This window comes from Phyllobates terribilis, unplaced genomic scaffold (assembly GCF_046119375.1).
Source record: "Phyllobates terribilis strain yellow unplaced genomic scaffold, ASM4611937v1 Scaffold_4__5_contigs__length_816908805, whole genome shotgun sequence".
Lineage (NCBI taxonomy): Eukaryota > Metazoa > Chordata > Amphibia > Anura > Dendrobatidae > Phyllobates > Phyllobates terribilis.
The window spans coordinates 503566661-503588820 of record NW_027362764.1 but is presented as its reverse complement, the minus strand read 5'-3'; the positions used below and the strand labels follow the sequence as shown (position 1 = coordinate 503588820).

Below are 22160 nucleotides of genomic sequence, written 5' to 3'. Positions count from 1 at the left end.
TGGACTGAAGGACCTGCGCTGACGTCATAGCTATGTGACTGGTCACACGACGCGGACGTCTGCAGGTCCTTCAGCGTACCGCTGCCGGCAGCCAGGACGGAGGGAAACAAGACACTGGGGGCCATCAGAAGGTAAGTATAGATTTTATTATTTTTTTTTACCATTCTTTCGGTCACACTATATAAATCCATGCCGTTTGCATGGATTTATATAGTGTGACCAAGTTGACAAGCACTTTCCAAGTGATGCTAAAATCACTTGGAAAGCGCTTGTCAACCCGCATGCGGAAATGCAAGTGAAGAACGCTTCACTTCCGCATGTCCCTGGCAGGAAAACGCATGTACAATCCGCATGCGTTTTTTTCTGCCAGGGAGATGCAGAAACGCTCAGGAAAAAATCCTGAGCATTTCTTCATCGTGGGCACATAGCCTAAGTGTTGCGTCACACCCGGCATCCACCGTGCACTCTCCCTCTCCTCATTCACTGGGAAAACGTGCGGTGGATGCTGGATGTGATGCACGGGGTAACTCCGCCCACAGCCCAGCGGGAGCGCTTCACTGATGTCACTCTGCCGCTCAGAGGCAGAAAAGGTACCGCAAGGTATTTACAAAAACACTTCTGGGCCCCAGGGGGATATATTGGTTGGTTCATATAAAGTAGTGGACAACTTCTTTAATAAAACCTATAAGTTGCAATATGTGTCCACATATTGTTTTTGCATTGGTCACTGTTATTTGTTGCATGGTTAACTGCACTCAATAGAACATGTCTCAATATTGACTTTTCTTTTAATTGCTGTAATATGTTCGTCAGCTCTGATTTTGGTCTTTAACAGTTTGTAGGATACTTGGGGTTTTCATTCTTTCATTCCTGCCTTTTAGGAAAGGGAAAAAAACTGTATGATATTGAAAGGATACAATACTTTTTAAAGAAAAAGAAATGTGAAGAATTAAGACTCTTACATCGATTGCTTTTCAATCGTCAGGGCACAGTAAGTGTGACATGGATACCTTCTAAACTCTACTTCTAATCTTTTATCAGAGAATTTGCTATAATGTCATGTATATCTGTACCCTCTTTCAGATAAATGTTTAATTAGACATTGCTGTCAAGAAATGCACAACTTAATAATCTTAAAGTCCTTAGCCCCAATTCCCTTAAATTTCACTGTTCCCTTAAATTTCACTGCAGTGACTGCAAACAATATACACTGCTCAAAAAAATAAAGGGAACACTCAAATAATACATCCTAGATCTGAATGAATGAAATATTCTCATTGAATACTTTGTACTGACAACAAAATCACACAAAAATCATCATTGGAAATCAGATTTATTAACCAATGGAGGCTTGGATTTGGAGTCAACCCCAAAATTAAAGTGGAAAAACACACTACAGGCTGATCCAACTTTGATGTAATGTCCTTAAAACAAGTCAAAATGAGGCTCAGTATTGTGTGTGGCCTCCACGTGCCTGTATGACCTCCCTACAATGCCTGGGCATGCTCCTGATGAGGTTGCGGATGGTCTCTTGTGGGATCTCCTCCCAGACCTGGACTAAAGCATCCGCCAATTCCTGGACAGTCTGTGGTGCAACGTGACGTTGGTGGATGGAGCGAGACATGATGTCCCAGATGTGCTCAATCGGATTCAGGTCTGGGGAATGGGCGGGCCAGTCCATAGCTTCAATGCCTTCATCTTGCAGGAACTGCTGACACACTCCAGCCATATGAGGTCTGGCATTGTCCTGCATTAGGAGGAACCCAGGGCCAACCGCACCAGCATATGGTCTCACAAGGGGTCTGAGGATCTCATCTCGGTACCTAATGGCAGTCAGGCTACCTCTGGCAAGCACAAGGAGGGCTGTGCAGCCCTCCAAAGAAATGCCACCCACACCATTACTGACCCACTGTCAAACCGGTCATGCTGAAGGATGTTGCCGGCTGCAGATCACTCTCCATGGCATCTCCAGACTCTGTCACATGTGCTCAGTGAACCTGTCATCTGTGAAGAGCACAGGGCGCCAGTGGCGACTTTGCCAATTCTAGTGTACTGTGGCGAATGCCAAGCGTCCTGCATGGTGTTGGGCTGTGAGCACAACCCCCATCTGTGGAGGTTGGGCCCTCATACCACCCTCATGGAGTCGGTTTCTAACCGTTTGTGCAGACACATGCACATTTGTGGCCTGCTGGAGGTCATTTTGCATGGCTGTGGCAGTGCTCCTCCTTGCACAAAGGAGGAGGTAACTGTCCTGCTGCTGGGTTGTTGCCCTCCTATGGCTCCCTCCACATCTCTTGGTATCTGCTCCATGCTCTGGACACTGTGCTGACAGACACCGCTATCCTTCTTGCCACAGCTTGCACTGATGTGCCATCCTGGATGAACTTCACTACCTGAGCAACTTCTGTGGGTTGTACTGTAGACACCGCCTCATGTTTCTGTACCTCTAGGGGTGAGAGCAATGGCAAAATGAAAAAGTGACCAAAACAGCCAAACAGGATGAGAACAGAGAAATGGTCTGTGGTCACCACGTGCAGAACCACTCCTTTATAGGGGGTATCTTGCCAATTGCCTATCATTTCTACCAGTTGTCTGTTCCATTTGCACAACAGCAGGAGAAATTGATTCACAATCAGTGTAGCTTCATAACTGGACAGGTAGATTTCACAGAAGTGTGATGGACTTGGAGTTACATTGTGTTGTTCCCTTTATTTTTTTGAGCAGTGTATTAACAAATAGTTCAAGCTGCAGATAATATCCAGACAGCCTAATAAAAAGGTTTGGCGCTTGGAAGATCCTAACTCTTTGCTTCACAGTGGGAATATTATACTTGACCTGAAAATAGGCTGATTTATCTGGTAATTTATCGATGGGCATTGGTTGTCTTATTTGCACCCATTACACTATTTTTGCTGTGGATCTGATGTTTGGACTGTGTATTTATTATGAAACCTTTAACATACAGTACAGACCAAAAGTTTGGACACCTTCTCATTTAAAGATTTTTCTGTATTTTCATGACTATGAAAATTGTACATTCACACTGAAGGCATTAACACATGTGGAATTATATACTTAACAAAAAAGTGTGAAACAACTGAAAATATGTCTTATATTCTAGGTCCTTCAAAGTAGCCACCTTTTGGTTTGATGACTGCTTTGCACACTCTTTGCATTCTCTTGATGAGCTTCAAGAGGTAGTCACCGGAAATGGTTTTCACTTCACAGGTGTGCCCTGTCAGGTTTAATAAGTGGGATTTCTTGCCTTATAAATGGGGTTGGGACCATCAGTTGTGTTGTGCAGAAGTCTGGTGGATACACAGCTGATAGTCCTACTGAATAGACTGTTAGCTGCTTTTTTTCTTGCCATAATGCAAATTCTAAGTAAATAAAAACGAGTGGCCATCATTACTTTAAGAAATGAAGGTCAGTCAGTGCGAAAAATCGGGCTAACTTTGAATGTGTCCCCAAGTGCAGTTGCAAAAACCATCAAGCGCTACAAAGAAACTGGCTCACATGAGGACCGCCCCAGGAAAGGAAGACCAAGAGTCACCTCTGCTTCTGAGGATAAGTTTATCCGAGTCACCAGCCTCAGAAATCGCAGGTTAACAGCAGCTCAGAGACCAGGTCAATGCCACACAGAGTTCTAGCAGCAGACACATATCTACAACAACTGTTAAGAGGAGACTTTGTGCAGCAGGCCTTCATGGTAAAATAGCTGCTAGGAAACCACTGCTAAGTACAGGCAACAAGCAGCAGAGACTTGTTTGGGCTAAAGAACACAAGGAATGGACATTAGACCAGTTGAAATCTGTGCTTTGGTCTGATGAGTCCAAATTTGAGATCTTTGGTTCCAACCACCGTGTCTTTGTGCGACACAGAAAAGGTGAACGGATGGACTCTACATGCCTGGTTCCCACCGTGAAGCATGGAGGAGGAGGTGTGATGGTGTTGGGGTGCTTTGCTGATGACACTGTTGGGGATTTATTCAAAATTGAAGGCATACTGAACCAGCATGGCTACAACAGCATCTTGCAGCGGCATGCTATTTCATCCGGTTTGCGTTTAGTTGGACCATCATTTATTTTTCAACAGTACAATGACCCCAAAACCACCTCCAGGCTGTGTAAGGGCTATTTGACCAAGAAAGAGAGTGATGGGGTGCTACGCCAGATGACCTGGCCTCCACAGTCACCAGACCTGAACCCAATCGAGATGGTTTGGGGTGAGCTGGACCGCAGAGTGAAGGCAAAAGGGCCAGCAAGTGCTAAGCATCTCTGGGAACTCCTTCAAGATTGTTGGAAGACCATTTCTGGTGACTACCTCTTGAAGCTCATCAAGAGAATGCCAAGAGTGTGCAAAGCAGTCATCAAAGCAAAAGGTGGCTACTTTGAAGAACCTAGAATATAAGACACATTTTCAGTTGTTTCACACTTTTTTGTTAAGTATATAATTCCACATGTGTTAATTCATAGTTTTGATGCCTTCAGTGTGAATGTACAATTTTCATAGTCATGAAAATACAGAAAAATCTTTAAATGAGAAGGTGTGTCAAAACTTTTGGTCTGTACTGTATTTGCATACAAAATAAATAGCGTCCTTCAATTTTGTGTAGAATATGCAGCAATTCATTAGCAATATCAGGAATGTGCAAGACTGATTACTATAACTGCTTCTTCTTAGGTGAATATGATAAAGAAAAATATTGGTCAGTTTAATGGCTTTCCATTTGAAAAAGGCAGCGACCTATACAAAAAGAAAGAAGATATGCTTAAGAAGTACGTGTTTATAGTAATTTTTGGGGGGATGGATGAATTGCGTATTTTTAATGTTTTTGCGTATTATTTTTTTCTCCCCTAGGTTTAAAAAAGACGACTTAAAAAATATCTGTGGTGTGCTTGATCTAGAAAAATCTGGAGCGAACAGTGAATTGGTTTCTAGAATTATAACTTTCCTCATGGAGCCAAAGTCTACAGGGAAAGTATGTATTAAACTAACTAGTCTTGAAAGTCAATCACTGTAAAAGTTTACTTGCCAGTGACTTGAAAAATGTGAAAAAAAAAAATTTTTTTTAGCAAACTATTTATTCTCTCCTTCAAGCCTCTTCCAAAATCCAAATCAAAGTCTCCTAAAGGTGGTAAAAAAGAACGAAGCAGCTCTGGATCTGCTCGAAGATCAAAGTCTCGTAAATCCAATGTAATTTTGACTGATGAGTCTAGCAGTGAGGAGGAGAAAAAGGATAAAGAGGAGTCTTCAGCTGATGAGAAGGAAAGTGAGGAGGAAGTAGAAGATGAAGAGGTACAAATGAGAAGTGTGTGATATCTGTCTATTGCACATATGTGAACACTACTCTATACAGTCTATCATGGTCCCACATGCATACTACCACTCTATTTCCACAGTAGTGATTGGAGAGGGGGTCATACATTCACAGTGCTGCTTCATTCTATCACCTGTCCATGATAAAAGTTGTTTGTGGGATAACCTTTTCATTTTCAAATAAATCAAATGTGTATTAGTGATATGAGAAAGTGTTAGCCACCAAACAAATGTAAATATTAGACAAAGATAAAACAAACACAAAATGCAGTTTTTAAATGAAGGTCTCTATTGAGGGAAAATATTCAAACCTACAGGGCCCTGTGTGAAGTGATTGCCCCCTAAGCCTAATAACTGGTTGGGTCACCCTTGGCAGCAGCAACAACTGCAATGAAGCATTTGCGATAACTGGCAATGAATCTTTTACAATGCTCTGGAGGAATTTTGGCCCACTCATCTTTGCAGAATTGTTGTAATTCAGCCACATTGGAGGGTTTCCGAGCATGAACTGCCTTTTTAAGGTCATGCCACAGCATCTCAATCGTAGTAAGGTCAGGACTTTGACTATACCACTCAAAATGATTAATTTTGTCTTTGTTAAGCCATTCAGAGGTGGACTTGCTGGTGTGTTTTGGATCACTGTCCTGCTGCATAACCCAAGTGCGCTTAAACTTGAGGTTATGAATAGATTGCTGGACATTCTCCTTCAGGATTTTTTTGGTAGACAGCAGAATTCATGGTTCCATTTACCACTGCAAATCTTCCAGGTCCTGAAGCCGCAAAAGAGCCCTAGACCATCATAGTACCACCACCATATTTTACTGTTGGTATGATGTTCCTTTTTTGAAATGCTGTGTTACTTCTACGCCAGATGTAATGGTACATAAACCTTCCAAAAAGTTCAACTTTTGTCTCATCAGTCCACAGAGTATTCTCCCATAATTCTTTGGGGTCATCATGATGTTTTCTGGCAAAACGGAGACAAGCCTTTGTTCCTTTTGCTCACCAGTGGTTTTCGTCTTGGAACACTGCTACGCATGCCTTTTTCTTGCCCAGTCTTTCTTATGGTGGGAGTCATGAACGCTTACCTTAACTGAGGCAAGTGTGGCCTGCCGTTCTTTGGATGTTGTGTTGTCTTTTGTGACCTCTTGGATGAGTCGTCACTGTGCTCTTTGGGTAATTTGAGAAATACAAGATTTAAAAAGCCCTCCCTCTCTCTCCATCCTCAGTGTTTTTCCTGTCCCTAGGGATGAAAAGGTTTTTCCTGGAGTGCTGGGGCTGGCGAGCAGGCGCTCTATTCACATACCTTGTTAAGCCGGGAAACTGGCATCTATTGTCCTGTGCCTTCCTTCCCTATGCTGGTCCCGCTCAGGAGAGCAGGACCCCACAATCCTCCTGTGCCTCTGGGCAATTGTGGATGGTGAAGGGCTGGGGGCCTCCCTTTGCTCCCCAGCCTGGTGTATCATCGTCTCCTCTCCTCCACTGTCTTCGACGTGCTGGTCTCGCGTAGGAAGTGACGCATACCGTTGATCTCAGGGTGCGCGATGTCACTTCCAGGTTGTGTTCTGCGGTGGAACGCACTGCGTTTTGGCGGGAAAATTTGAATTATGGACCGCGGAAAGGTGCCCAACTGCATAGGACTTTACATTTGGAAGAGGGAAGATCCCAGATAGAGCCCGCCCCGGTGCACATCTGGTTCTCTGCTTGCTTATTCAGCTATATGCCTATTTTACATAACCCCACACTACTAAATATCTTATGTAAAATAGGAGGCAGGTCACTGAAGGCACAGTGACCTGTCCATAAGAGCATATAGCTGAATAAGCAAGCAGAGCACCAGATAGAGCCCGCCCCGGAGCACGAGCATATCATTACCCCAAACTGAAAGTAAAGATTACACAAGAACCACAGGACAGATTTCATCAACCAAGGTATCATTTTAATCAGTGTAATGGCGCCAACCTGACATGTATGTAGTTTGCTGAGCACAATCCTGCTGACAGGTGCGCTTTAAATTCAAAAGAGCAAATGATAGACAATAATTTAAAACAAAACAATAGAGAAAATGGAAAAACCTAAAGCTTGCTGTGTCACTGGTATTGGCACCCTTTACATTAATTTAGTATAGAAACACATTTTGACTCGTCTGTGGTAAATCACAAGAGATTCACCTGTGATTGTTGGTGCCCATGTGACATGAATTGGCCAATGAATGATAACTTCAGTGTTTTTAAAAAGCCACATGGTAGGCCCTATTCCTTTGTCACATTGGTGAAGACAAAGGAGCTGTCGGAGAACATTAGAACTGCTATTAGCAAACACAAGACTCCTAAAGGGTAGAAGGCCATCTTCAAAGACTTTGGTATGCCAGTTTAAACAATGTGCAATGTTAATAAGTTTGCCAAGCATGGAAACGTCAAGAACCTCCCTGGACGTGATGAAAGAGGAAGATTGATGAGATGTCTTCGAAGGTTGGTGCAAATAGTGGGAAAAGCATCAAGTCAAAAATCCAAAGACCTGAAGGCCAACCTGGAGCAGTCTGGGGTCATGGTTTCATCAAGTACCATACGCTGTACATTAAACCAAGCAGAGCTTTATGGACGAAGGCCATGGCTAAAGAAAAGACATAAAAGTATGACTGATCTTTGCCAAAGAGTATCTTGACAAACCACAATCCTTCTGGGAAAATGCTCTGTGGACAGATGAAACAAAAATAGAGCTTTTGGCAATGCAAAGTAACAGTTTGTTTACAGACTGCACAATGAAGCTCATAAGGAAAAGAACACCTTTATGAACAGTTAAGCATGGTGGAGGATCCATAATGCTGTGGGTTGCTTTGCTGCTTCCGGTACTGGAGGCCTTGTCCGTATCACAGGAATCTTGAAATCAGAGAATTATCAAGCGATATTAGAGCCAAGTGTCTTACCCAATGTAAAAGAACTTGATTTAAGGCGAAGATCATGGGTCTTCCAGTAAGACTGACCCAAAGCACAAATCCAAAAATCCACAGGAATGGTTGAAAAGGAAAAAATGGATTGTTTTAAAATGGGCAGCAATGAGTCCTGACCTCAATCCCATTGAAAATCTTTGGGGTGAGTTGAACTCTGCCATTGGGAAAAAGAACCATGCAAACATTTAAGAGCTTGAACAAACTGCAAAGGAAGAGTGGGAGAAAATTCCAGCTGAGAAGTGCAAGAAGCTTATAGATGGCTGCAAGAAACATTTGGAGGCTGTCAGCAATGCCAAAAGGTGTGCAACAAAGTATTAATTGGGGGTGCTTTTATTGCTGCACATGCTGTTCTGTTTTTTTTTTCTTTGTTTTTCAACTTCCATGTTGCAATTTCAATATTTTATTGTTGTATTACTTTGGATTACTAATTAAAAAATCCTGAGGCTATAACTTTGGTACGTTTCCATTTATTTCTAAAGATAAAGTACAGTCTATGAAAAAAATGTAGGGGTGCTAATAATGGTGAGCAGCACTGTATACCCTTCAGAGGAGAATACATGTTTGGCCCAGCTGTGGACGATCTATTAGTGAAAGCAGAAGATAAAGAGGTCTCTTCCTGAACCAAAAACCTTCAAGACCATTTTGTCCTCCACAAACTCAAAACCCTCAGCACAGAGGGAAAGCTAAAACAGGATGTTAAAGCTACCTTAAAGGGAAAAAATATTTTTGAAAGCCAACATACTGCGAGACAATGACTCCAAACAAGTAGGGTACAGAATTTCGAGGTTCCTCTTCCAGTGGCAGAAGACACCTTCAGATCAAAAAATTCTGCACTCAGAATGGGAGCAAAAATCAAGTTCACTTTTTGCCCACAAAGGCTGGAAGTAACATCCCTTCAAGTTATAAAAGATCCTAGGTTTAGAGCTCCAGGATCTGTTAATATCAGGAGTGATCTCCCCTGTTCCAGAAGCAGAACAGGGAGGGGCCATTATCCCGGGTTTTTTTTTTATTTATTTTTTTTTACAAGAAACAAAATGGCGCTACTGAGTAATTATAAATCTGAATCGGCACATACTTTACAGAAGATTCAAAATGGAGTCTGTAAAATCCACAGTCACATTAATCTGCAAAGACTTCGTCATGGCTATCTATTTTCGAGATGCATATTACCATGCACCCGTTATTCCAGATTTTCAGATATCTAAGATTTGCTGTCACCCTAGATCAAAAAGTAAGCCACCTTCAGTTCAGGGTTCTTCCCTTCGGGATTTCCTCAGCTTCTTGAACTTTTACGAAAATGGCAGAGGTGCAGGACCTTGCAGAAACCCTGCAGAAATTTCTGCAAGCAAATACTGATCGTGTAGTGTTGAGCGAGTATGTTCTATTAACCCTTTCGCAGAGTATGCTCGGGCCAAGCTCCGAGTATTTACAGCTGCTTGGTGATATGTTTGAATCGCTCCCGTGTGCATGATTTGCGACTGTTTAACAGTTTTAGTACATGTAAGGAATGTCTATTTCTTACACATTACTCGCATGTAATAAAGCTGTCAAACCGTTGCAAATCTTGCACATGGGAGCGATTCAACCATATCACCGAGCAGCTGTAAATACTCGGAGCTCGGCCCGAGCATACTCGGACCTGAACATACTCGCTCAACACTAATCGTGTGCACATACCCTGAAAGTCCAGGTGTCGGCCTTGAGTTCTTTCTTTGACCAGAATTTGGCAAACCACTGATGGATAAAGAGGTTTAGGACAGCAGCCTGTAGAATATGTCCAAGAAAACCCACCGTAATTCCATCCTGGGACCTGAATATAGTGCTCAACGGTCTGACTATCCTGCCTTATGAGCCTATAGCCCAAATTTAGATGGACAAGTTATCCTGGAAGGCGGCTCTCCTGGTAGCCGTTACTACAGCAAGGAGAGAGGGTTCCCTAATGGATTGGGTGAAATCCAGGCCCTATCTGATGATCCTGGATGACGGGGTAGAACTCCACCTAGATCCTTCCTTTCTGCCAAAAGTAACAACTGATTTCCATATGTTTTCAAGAAATAATCCTTCCTTACTTTTTGTCAGACCCCAACAAACATAAGAAAAATAAAATTCCATTCTTTAGATGTTCGGTGAACCATCCTCTATCTGAAATAAACTGAACATTGGAACCTTTTTGTCCAGGACTGTGGACCAAATAAAAGGCAAAAAGCCTCTAAAAGTTCACTGGCAAATTGGATCAAGAGAGATCAGTCATATGAAATCAGAACCCATCTCCTGAATCGCTGAAAGTTCATTCCACCAGAGCTGTGTCTATCTCCTGGGCTGATGGCGCTAGTGCATGCATCGAGCAGATCTGCAGAACCGCACCTGCTCCTCACTCCATACCTTCACTAAACACTATAGATTAGATCTAATGTCTATAAAAGATTTAGCCTTTGGCAGGAAAGTCCTCAAGGCCTTTGTCCCTCCCTAGCGCTATTCTTTGGTATTTCTTCCATGGTGCAGTCAGGGAAGGGTACTGTTTGTGTGCACCGCAGGGCTCTGAAGGAAAGGAGCGCCATTCGACTTTTGGAGCACAAAATTGGCTGGAATAGTTAACTGTTGCCATGTCGAGTCTGCAGAGCCCCTGACATGCCAAACTGCAGAAAAGCCCACAAGTGACCCCATTTTGGAAGCTACACCTCTCGAGGAATTCATCTAGGGGTACAGTGAGCATTTCTAACCCTCAGGTGATTCAAAGTTGTAGAACATTTGGGCTGAATAAATGGAAAAAATTACTACTTTTTTCCACAAATGTTTTTTATCCCAAGCTTTTAATTCTCAAAAGGGGTAATAGGAGAAAATAAATGGTGCAATTTCTCCTGAGTACACCAACACCCCATATGTGGTCGAAAACTAATTTTGAGACACAGTTCAAAGATCAGAAGGGAAGAAGTGCCATATTGTAGTGCAGATCTTACTGAAATGGTTTGAGTGCCATGTCACATTGGCAGAGCCCCTGAGGTGCCGGAACTGCAGTGACCCCCATTTAGCAAACTACCTCTCAATTCATCTAGGGGTGCAGTGAAGATGTTGACACCACGTACCCCACCAAATTTTATACCACTGGGTGGTAGTGAAAGAATAATTTAAATTTTTACTATTAAAATGTGGTTTAAGCCCTTAAATGCTAATAGGGAAAAATGGACCTGACAGTTTGGTGCACCAACACTCTAGATGTAATCGGGAACTACTTTTCAAGCACAATGGAAAGCTCAGAAGGAAAGGAGTGCCATATTATGGCACAGATTTTGCTGGAATGGTTTCCCGGTGCCATGTTACATGGACAGACCCCCCCCCCCCACCACTCCCATAAGTGACCCAATTTTACACACTACAACTCTCAATTCATCTAAGGGTGCAGTGATTATATTGACAAGTGTGTGTGTGTGTGTGTGTGTCAGAATTTTATACTATTGGCTTTAGAGAAAAAAAAATTTTTTTTACCACAAATTTTGTTTTAACACCAGATTTTTTTGTTGTCACACGTCGAAATGGATAAAAATTGCATCAGTTTATCACTCAATTTCGGCTGAACGTGGCAATACCTCTGTGACTCTTAGAAGGAAGATGGGCATTTGGCTTTGGGAGTGCATTTACTGGATTTCTTTTTGGGGGGGGTTGGAGCTATTGCGCTTTTCCAGAGCCTTTGTGCTATTTTTTTTTTTTTGTAGGTTGAGTTGCAGCTTTAATGGAAGCATTTTGGGGTACAAAACATTTTCACATTTTATCCTGTGCTCTACGCTGAGCACTTTCTGAGATTTAGATGGAAACTCCGATGTAATATGTGATTCAGATGAACCCCCACAGATCCGTTCATTAATGAGGCAGCAGGGTTACTCTGGACTTTTCCTGATATACCTGCCCACCATATAGCCCTACTTAATTAAAATATACTATCTGTTAGTTCTCAAAAAGACATTATCGGGCTTATTTATGGTATCTGCTTTTAATAAACCTGACCTGGTAGGGTCATTATTATCATCTGAGCAAGCGGACTTATTTGTCTGCTGCTCTTAGGACACCGTGCCTATGTCAGTTTTATATCCCACCCTTTGAGGATTGTGTACCTTCATTATTTAACTACCCAATCTGACCCCCTTAATTATCATAATTATCGAATCTTGACTACCTCTCTATTTTGATGGTGCAGACGCATCCCGCTCATGTGCTGCTCGTCCCCTGTGGCGTCGCCGGCTGCACGCGTTGCCGGGACGACGGGAGCGATGACGTTGTCCTCCCCCGGCGTGCGTCGGCCGGCCGCGCCTCCCAGGGGAGGAGCAACATGACGAGTGATGCGCCGATTCGCCAGCCGCCCGGACCCCGTGATATTTATAGTGTCCATTCTTAACTTGTGTTACGCCTCCTGACGAAGCCGGAAGGAGAAACGCGCGTCGAGGCGCCTGTGTGGATCTCCAGCCCTCTCCCCACAACGCGGATATGTCCCCAGGTACAGCACGTATTTAATATATCATACTATGCCGTGTTACACCCGCTTGGCCTTTATTGCCAAGCTTACCTTGATCTTTATCTATATTTAAAGTTTTGCTGTTCTGGAGGCTGCTATGCATGCCTATCAGTGTGTGGGGGCGAATTTCTGCCTATTTTGATTGAGGGCAGGGAATCCTCTGTGTTTCTATGAGTTTCCATTACTCATTATTGTTGTCAATATTTTAGCAACATATTTTCTCTCACCATATGTGGATTTCTCTATATGTATTAATATTTTGCTCTAATAAAATTATCTTGATATTTAAACCGATCCCGCGGTTTTTTCTTTTGACAAAGAGTCCTTTGGTTTTCTCTTTCTGAGACTCACTTGAACCCATAGTTAAAACTTTGATACTGTTATAATATTCTATTTCTTCTGGGCTCAATTGTTGTTATTATTATATACCACAGATCAGAGGTCTTTGTCTTCCCTTCCTTTTTGGTTAAATTATTCTGGACTTTGTCCAGAGGTGTCTGTCTTTTCAAAGGTGCACAAAACTTTGACTGTGTGCTTTTGTACATGCCTAAAAAGATGTGTAAAAGAAACACACTGCTGGATCACAGACCAGACGAAAGTTGAAAATTAATCAACTTGACAGATTACAGTGAATTTTCCGTCTGAATCACGTTATTCAGATATTTACACTGAAAGTGTGCGCTGAGCATTACTGCGATCTTTCTGAGGCAGAGCAAATCAGCAGGTCAAGAATTTGTAACAATTTTGTTTTTTAAGCCATTCACTGTGCCTTATAAGTGATAAGATACAGTAGATTTATTCTTTGGGTCTGTGCGATTACAGTGATACCACATGTATATTTTTATTATGTTTGGCTAATATACTGAAAAAAAAAAAAAAAACGCTTTTTTTTTTTTCCTTTTTAATGTGTTTTTTTTTTTTTTTTTTTTTTTGCATAACCACATTTAGAGAGCTATAGGTTCTTTATTTTTATGCAGACAGCCATGCATGGGCTTGTTTTATTAGTACAGTTTTTGGGCACAAAAAACATTTACTGATCGCCTTTTATTCTGCTTTTTGGAAAGCAAAGTGAACAAAAAACAGCACATTTTTTTAAAAAAAATAAAAAAAAATTATGCCGTTCAGTGTCTTAAAAGTGAGAAGACTGCTTTAGTCTTTGGGTCAGTACGATTACACACCTTCTCATTTAAAGATTTTTCTGTATTTTCATGACTATGAAAATTGTACATTCACACTGAAGGCATCAAAACTATGAATTAACACATGTGGAATTATATACTTAACAAAAAAGTGTGAAACAACTGAAAATATGTCTTATATTCTAGGTTCTTCAAAGTAGCCACCTTTTGCTTTGACTGCTTTGCACACTCTTGGCATTATCTTGATGGTCCAACTAAACACAAACCGGATGGAATAGCATGCCGCTGCAAGATACTGTGGTAGCCATGCTGGTTCAGTATGCCTTCAATTTTGAATAAATCCCCAACAGTGTCACCAGCAAAGCACCATCACACCTCCTCCCCCATGCTTCACGGTGGGAACCAGGCATGTAGAGTCCATCTGTTCACCTTTTCTGCGTCGCACAAAGACACGGTGGTTGGAAACAAAGATCTCAAATTTGGACTCATCAGACCAAAGCACAGTTTTCCACTGGTCTAATGTCCATTCCTTGTCTTCTTTAGCCCAAACAAATCTCTGCTGCTTGTTGCTTGTCCTTAGCAGTTGTTTCCTAGCAGCTATTTTATCATGAAGGCCTGATGCACAAAGTCTCCTCTTAACAGTTGTTGAAGAGATGTGTCTGCTGCTAGAACTCTGTGTGGCATTGACCTGGTCTCTAATCTGAGCTGCTGTTAACCTGCGATTTCTGAGGCTGGTGACTTGGATAAACTTATCCTCAGAAGCAGAGGTGACTCTTGGTCTTCCTTTCCTGGGGCGGTCCTCATGTGAGCCAGTTTCTTTGTAGCTCTTGATGGTTTTTGCAACTGCACTTGTGGACACTTTCAAAGTTTGCCCAATTTTTCGCACTGACTGACCTTCATTTCTTAAAGTAATGATGGCCACTCGTTTTTCTTTACGCTGCTTTTTTTCTTGCCATAATACAAATTCTAACAGTCTATTCAGTAGGACTATCAGCTGTGTATCCACCAGACTTCTGCACAACACAACTGATGGTCCCAACCCCATTTATAAGGCAAGAAATCCCACTTATTAAACCTGACAGGGCACACCTGTGAAGTGAAAACCATTTCCGGTGACTACCTCTTGAAGCTCATCAAGAGAATGCCAAGAGTGTGCAAAGCAGTCATCAAAGCAAAAGGTGGCTACTTTGAAGAACCTAGAATATAAGACATATTTTCAGTGGTTTCACACTTTTTTGTTAAGTATATAATTCCACATGTGTTAATTCATAGTTTTGATGCCTTCAGTGTGAATGTACAGTTCTCATAGTCATGAAAATACAGAAAAATCTTTAAATGAGAAGGTGTGTCCAAACTTTTGGTCTGTATTGTGTATGTATGTGTGTTATATATGTATATAACTTACTTTTTTTTTTTTTCTTTTACAGTTTTTCTCTTAGCATTTAGAGGGTTATTCAGCTGTGACAGTCAAGCTTGGCTATCACTTAAGCTGAGTTCCCGATGGCGATCGTTGGCGTACAGTTCCTGTGCCCTCATGACTGCATTGACTTACCTGTACGTCCATTTGCAGCAAGCAAGCATCGGCAAATATGACGTACTGGTACGTCATATGTTGGGAAGAGGTTAAAGGGAATCTGTACTCCATATTTCATCCAGAAACTGTTTATGTTCATGTAGCTCTTGGAAATATTATCCATACACCTAACAAGCCAGTCAGTTGCGGAGTTATCAAGAAATTTGCCATTTGAATCTGTGATCTGAAATCTAAATTTTTAGTTTTGCTTAAAGAAATGACTTGTTTGAGATGGGATCAGAGAGATTGTCACATGTACTAAATATCATGTTCATACAGTTTAGTGCTAGGTGGCTTTTTAATATTGGTATTTGTTAATCTTCCTTGTAGCCTCCAAAGAAGGTTGCCAAGAAAGAAAAGGCCAAACCCAAAGTGACATCCAGGAATAGGAAAACTGCAAAGTCTTCAAACATAAAAAAAGCAGATAGCAGTACTACTAATAAAAGTAAAAATAGTTCCAAGAAAGGTAAGTTTTGACTGTTAAGATTTTACTGACTGGAAAACCCTTCTACAATATCTGAAAAGGTGATGCTGCTTAAGATGCATCCTGTAGTACTGTGGTGTGTTTGTTGTTATTTTTTTGCTATAGTATCAGAGTAGCTATTTTTGCCCCTAAGGCTGTGATGCATTAACCAGCCGCGGGTCTTGTGAACTAGACAGCCTCATGGGCATCCATGAGGCTTTCTGATTTGCATCATAAAACCTGCAGTTGGTAACTATTAAGCTTGTTTATATAGCATCATCGTATTCCACAGAGCTTTACAGACATATTCTCACTGTCCCCCCTTGGGCTCACAATTTCTAAATTTTTTATCACTGTCTTTGGTGTGAGGGAGGAATGTCGCACAGATGTTGTCCTTGGTGGGATTTAAACCGAAGACCCCAACTCTGCAAAGCAACAATGCTATTGTGTAGTAGTCACAGTATCGTAGACTCCCTAATCCCTCTCAACAACGTGGCTAAAACATTGTCACTGGAGCACCCACCCCATCATGTACTTTTCTGCTACTTCTCCAAGGATCTTTTTTTTGCATCATTCATAACTTTCTGTTGTGTGCTAACTCTTCCTCTGGAGTGGTCTGTAATCGCTTCTTTGAGGAGAGTTGGAGATTTGGTCAGATTTATTCTATTTTACGTGAAACAGAAATTATTTTGACTAGCTTGCATGTGTAGTTTTAGAGATTTTAAATACCACATAATAAAAAAAAATCCTTTCTTGACCTGCGGTATATGCTTAGTTTATTTTTTAACATATTGGCAAATGTGTTTTACAGAAAAAGTTGTTCAGTCAGAGAGTGAGGATGACAGTTCAGATGATGAACCACTCATCAAAAAGGTGAAAAAACCACCAACTGATGAAGAGCTCCGTGAAACCATAAAGAAGCTGTTGGCTGAAGCAAATCTGGATACAGTTACGATGAAACAAATCTGCAAAAAGGTACTAGTCTCTGCTTGGTAAAGTCCTCTCTTTTTTTTTTTTTTATAGTTCCACCACCTCTTATATCTTATATTACCAAAGACTATAGTGCTAACCAATTCATAAGAAAATATTTACTCGTTATGCTTTAGATCCTGTAGAAGTGTATGGCACTCCCTGATTGTAAATAAGGTGCTCAAGTAGGGTTCCAACCCGTTGTCGAGTAAGTAAGGAACTTGGCACTCAAACTGCAGTGAATAAAACCATTTTATTTTAGTGGCAATCTAAATAGTTAACGTTTTAGTCCTAAAATTGGACCTTCATCAGAACTTATTGCCGTATGGTGATTTCTTATGTGCTGTCAAATAAAGCGCTGATGCATGCTATCTGATGATTAAACTACTAACAAAAAGGATAAAGGGTATGTTTTGGAGTGTTTCAGAAATATTGTACATTTTTGGTAATTACATCCTATGGCACACATGATTATGTGCTAAAGCTCTGTAACAGAAGACAAGTTGTTTTAAAAATACCGCTTTAAAGATGACCTCTGTTCTCTTGCTGTATATTTAGTAAGCATTTGCATTCTCCATAAAATAATCATTCTGGAGAATCTTTCAATCCCTTCCCGACATTACTATTTTCTGTTTTTGCGTTTTTCGTTCTTTCCTCAAAGCGCCGTATGACTGCTTGTTTTTGGAGGTACAAGTTGTAATTTTGAATGAAGCCATTCATTTTATCATGTGGTGTACTGGAAAGTGGCACAAAGCACAAATCCACAATTTAAAAAACAAAACAAAAAACAAACAAAACGTTTTTGCCTTTGCTGCAATTTTCCGAGTCCTCTAACTTTTTCAATTTTCGGGTGATTTAGCAGTGTGATGCCTTGGTTTTTGGCCTTGAGCCCGCCTTTTTATTAATACCATTTGGAGTAGATACAATGTTTTGATCGCTCTAACTGCATTTTTTCCAGTGTTGTGGCAGCCAAAAAACTAATTCTGGCATGTAGATTTCTTTTTCTCCACGTTAGAACAGTTACCAATCAGGTTAATTTTATGTTTTTAAAGAATGTATGTATTGATACATGTGTATTTAAAATTTTGTGTTTTTTATTTTTTAGTGGGAGGAAGACAGGTGATTTGAAACTATTTATTTAAAAAAAATTAAAATTTCACACTTGGTTACTCCCGTTAATGGACTTTTGAACCTGCGATCATTCGATTGCTTGTGCTGTATACAGCAATATTACTGTATTGCTGTATATAGTAAAACATCACGGCCTCCTATGAACACCAGCCAGAGGCTGGCATTCAAAGGAGTACAGTGATGCACCGATGTACACATACAATGACGTAACCCTCCCGCCCCCCACCTTTTGCCAGCACGCTGCAAATGCCGGTGTCTGAGGCATTTGACAGGTTAACTGCATTGGGCGGAGCTCTGGTTTATGTGCAGCTATTAGAGGCAGATGATGTTTGAATATCCTTTGCTGGCAGATGATAACTGAATATCACAACCATCATCTGCTGTTAAAGATATGTGCTCAGTTCCTGAGCCCTCATCAAATTCAGGGACCTTGCATGTGACATGACTGTACATCAAATGTTGGTAACTGGTTAAATAAGTTCTATTTTTCTGGTAGTTTGACTGACAACTGGGGTTGTTGCCATTTGACTTGTCAATTTATTCATACATATTGAGGAAGGAAAATACATGAACTGTATAGCACATGGCTATGAACAAAGACTCCCCAGAATAATTTCATTGGCAACGAAAGTATTAAATAAAACAGACAAGTTAGAGGAGCTGAAAAGGGCTCTTCTGAAACCAATACAGCATGCAACACTGGTGTATAAATGTCCCAGGATTGTCATAAAATATTTCCCATATTTTTAAGGTGTATGAAGGCTATCCGAACTGTGATTTGTCCCGAAGAAAGCCATTCATTAAGACCACAGTTAAAGAAGTAAGTGTCTGCCTATTACAATCACCCATACCTCCTGTTTATAATTAAAATGCTAATTAAATCTGTGAAATTGGAGAAACTTTCCATTTCCCTTATTGGGGTTCAATACTGACAATAAATGATGTAAAAGTATATTTGTCTTTAATGATTATAAACTTTCACTTTTTTTTTCTTCCAGTTAATATCCTGATTTCATATAAATTACATATTTTTTATTAATGGAGAATACATGGACTGTTGGATTACATGCACCAAGAAATCGCACCAGCAACAATGTATTGTTTTTACCACTTTGGTACAGTGTATTTTAAGCAGATTTTGCTATTTTGATTTGAAATGTTTGTAAATTGCATAATTCAATTTTTTTTACCATTTTTTTATTTTTTATTTCCCTTTTTTAGATTTGTTTTCAGTTTTCCCATGTCCTATTCAACACCCTTTATATTAATGTTAGTGCTAAAGTAGAGGCCATTTGTACAGGAATTTGTTGTAAAATGACATAATCACATATTTGTGCTTTGAATAAAATACCTTCTTGAAAGAAATAATGCACATCAGAATGTTTAAAAAAAACAACAAAAAACTCAGCATTGTAAATTGACAATACTGTTTTTTACTGACTTACCTATGAAATGAATAAGGAATAATAAGACTTCACCGTTAAGGTAAATGTTTTAAAATATTGTCACCTTTTTTGGTTGTACATTGCATGTGGATTGTTTTTCATTGCATGTAGATGTCAATATTTTTGTAATCTTTCATTTTTATTTTAACTTTTTATTGCTCTTGTGTAAATTTAAAAATACAATTGAAAAAATACAGCTATTAAAATGTGAAAATTCTGACATCGGTATATTTTGTGAAAGGTATTTACCACCTTTAATATGCGTGAAAAGTGATGGGTGGTAGTGATCTGTCTGGGAGCAATGCTAATTCACATCAGCTTGAAAACCGTACTAAAGTCAAAGAAGAAAGTTAATGAAATCTTTGTAATAGTACAATGTGCACAGGTCAGAAGAATGACTAGGAAAGAGGGAGTAAGATAGATAATGTGTCAGTGGTGGTGTCACAAATTAATACGGGTCTATTAATTATAAAGCATTTAAGATCCATTTGTTTGGGATCTTAACCTACCCTACACCGCTTCCTTAAGATAAGAATTGTCTAAATTAGTTTGATCTGATATCTGACTAAAGATTGAAGGTGCGTATGGTCAGAAATTTCTAAATAAAATATATCAGAAATTTGATGAATTTTTTTTAAATATGAGCAATTTTCAAACTTTTATTATCCCTTTTAATTGGAAACCACTGTTTGGGCACACGGCAGGGCTCAGAAGGGAAGGAGCGCCATTTTACTTTTTGAATGGAAAATTAGCTCCAAAAGTCAAATTGCACTCCTTCTCTTCTGAGCCCTGCCATGCGCCCAAACAGTGGTTTATGACCACATATGAGGTATTAGTGTACTCAGGAGAAATTGACCAACACATTTTAGGATGCATTTTATCCTGTTACCCATGTGAAAACTAAAAAATTTAGGCTAAAAGAAAATTTTTGTGAAAAAAAAAAGTACTTTTTTGTTTTCACAGATCATTTTGTGAAGCACCTGGGGGTTCCAAGTGCTCACTATGTATCTGGATAGGTGCCTTGGGGGGTCTAGTTTCCAAAATGGGGTCACTTGTGGGGGAGCTCCACTTTTTAGGCACATTAGGGGCTCTCCAAACGCAACATGGTGTCCGCTAACAATTTGAGCCGATTTTCCATTCAATTTGTTTGCGGACACCATGTCCCGTTTGGAGAGCCGCTGTGTGCCCAAACATTGGAGCTCACCTACAAGTGACCCCATTTTGGAAACTATACCCCCCAAGGCACCTATCTAGATGCATAGTGAGCACTTGGAACCCCCAGATCCTTCACAAATTAATCCGTAAAAATCAAAGTGTTTTTTTTTTCCACTTTTTCATTTTTATGAATCAATTTGTGAAGCACCTGGGGGTTCCAAGTGCTCACTATGCATCTATATAGGTGCCTTGGGGGGTCTAGTTTCCAAAATGGGGTCACTTGTTGGTGAGCTCCAATGTTTGGGCACACAGGGACTCTCCAAACGCAAAGGGTTCCAATTTGTTAGTGGACACCATTGTGTAGTGCATGTCAGGTTGGTGTGCGGTGTGGTATATTGTGGTGCATACACCACACACACACACCACACACACACACACACACACACACAATCTCATACACTACAACACACACACACCAACCTGACATAGCCTCCTCAGCTGAGTACGCCCTATACTGGGATGAGCGGGACATTTTGAGTGCTTTGTGCGTGTGTAAAAAAAAAAAAAAAAAAAAAAAATCAAAACTTTATTATAGTGTGAGTGTACGTGTGTGTGCTTGGTGTAACCTTCTGCAGTCACGTGTGGGGCCGGTCAGGCGTAGGAGGGGGCTGAGGAGATGGAGGAGCCAGAAGCAGCAGCAAGGGGGGTGATCACTGGGGCAGGAGCCGGCAGCAGCAAGGGGGGGTAGGAGGCCGGCAGCATCGGGGGGGTGATTACTGGGGCAGAAAGGGGAGCAGGAGCTGGCAGGAGCAGGGGGCTGATTACTGGGTTTTCGGGGGGGGGTGAACACTGGGAACAGGGGGGGGTGAACACTGGGGGAGGGGGTGATTATTGGGAGGTGGGGGGTGATATCACTGGGACTGGGGGATGGTGGGTTTGATCACAGGAGCAGGGCATTTACACTGAGCCTGCTGCTGCTGTGATCACAGTCCACCGGCTGTCAGAAGGAGAGCAGCAGCCGGTGGATGAAGACGTGGGAGAGGGAGCGGAGGTCGGGGTGCAGGTATGAAAGTGGACGGGGGGGGTCGGGGGGAGTGGCGGCAATACTTACCGCTGATCAGCGGTGGCGGCGGCAGATGCGATCCACAGGGTCCACAGCAGGGGGTCCACAGCAGACGATCTAGGGTTGGGAAGGTGCTGGGAGGTTTCAGACATCCCTCCATATCTGATTGGGGCTAGTATCCATGTGACGCTAGCCCCCCAATCAGATCTGGGGGGGGGGGGGGGGACAGAGGTGACACTCCCCCCAGCCAATGGCTGATGCTGTAAGCATCAGGCAATGCCCAGATTTAAATATTACACCAATTTTCATTGGTGAAATATTTAATTCATACCGATTGGCTGTTTCATTTTCACTTTTAGTGAAACAGCCAATCGGAGGGGTCCCAGGCACGGGGGGGTTAATCCACCCCCCGCGGGGTCGACTTCAGGATGTCCAGTTGCAGTAGCAAC

At 41.3% G+C, this 22160-nt stretch overlaps 1 protein-coding gene across 2 annotated transcripts in view; it reads left to right on the top strand.

Moving 5' to 3' along the window:
* DEK (DEK proto-oncogene) overlaps nucleotides 1-19707 on the top strand; it is a 35879-nt gene extending 16172 nt beyond the window's left edge. For both annotated transcript variants that reach the window (XM_073678832.1, XM_073678831.1), the window contains exons 4-11: nucleotides 882-991; nucleotides 4684-4778; nucleotides 4861-4981; nucleotides 5101-5298; nucleotides 15816-15951; nucleotides 16760-16923; nucleotides 18800-18868; nucleotides 19047-19707. In XM_073678832.1, the coding sequence (XP_073534933.1) occupies nucleotides 882-991; nucleotides 4684-4778; nucleotides 4861-4981; nucleotides 5101-5298; nucleotides 15816-15951; nucleotides 16760-16923; nucleotides 18800-18868; nucleotides 19047-19058 (905 nt within the window). In that variant the 3' untranslated portion in view covers nucleotides 19059-19707. The remainder of the gene's footprint in view (nucleotides 1-881; nucleotides 992-4683; nucleotides 4779-4860; nucleotides 4982-5100; nucleotides 5299-15815; nucleotides 15952-16759; nucleotides 16924-18799; nucleotides 18869-19046) is intronic.
* The last annotated feature ends 2453 nt before the right edge of the window (nucleotides 19708-22160 follow it).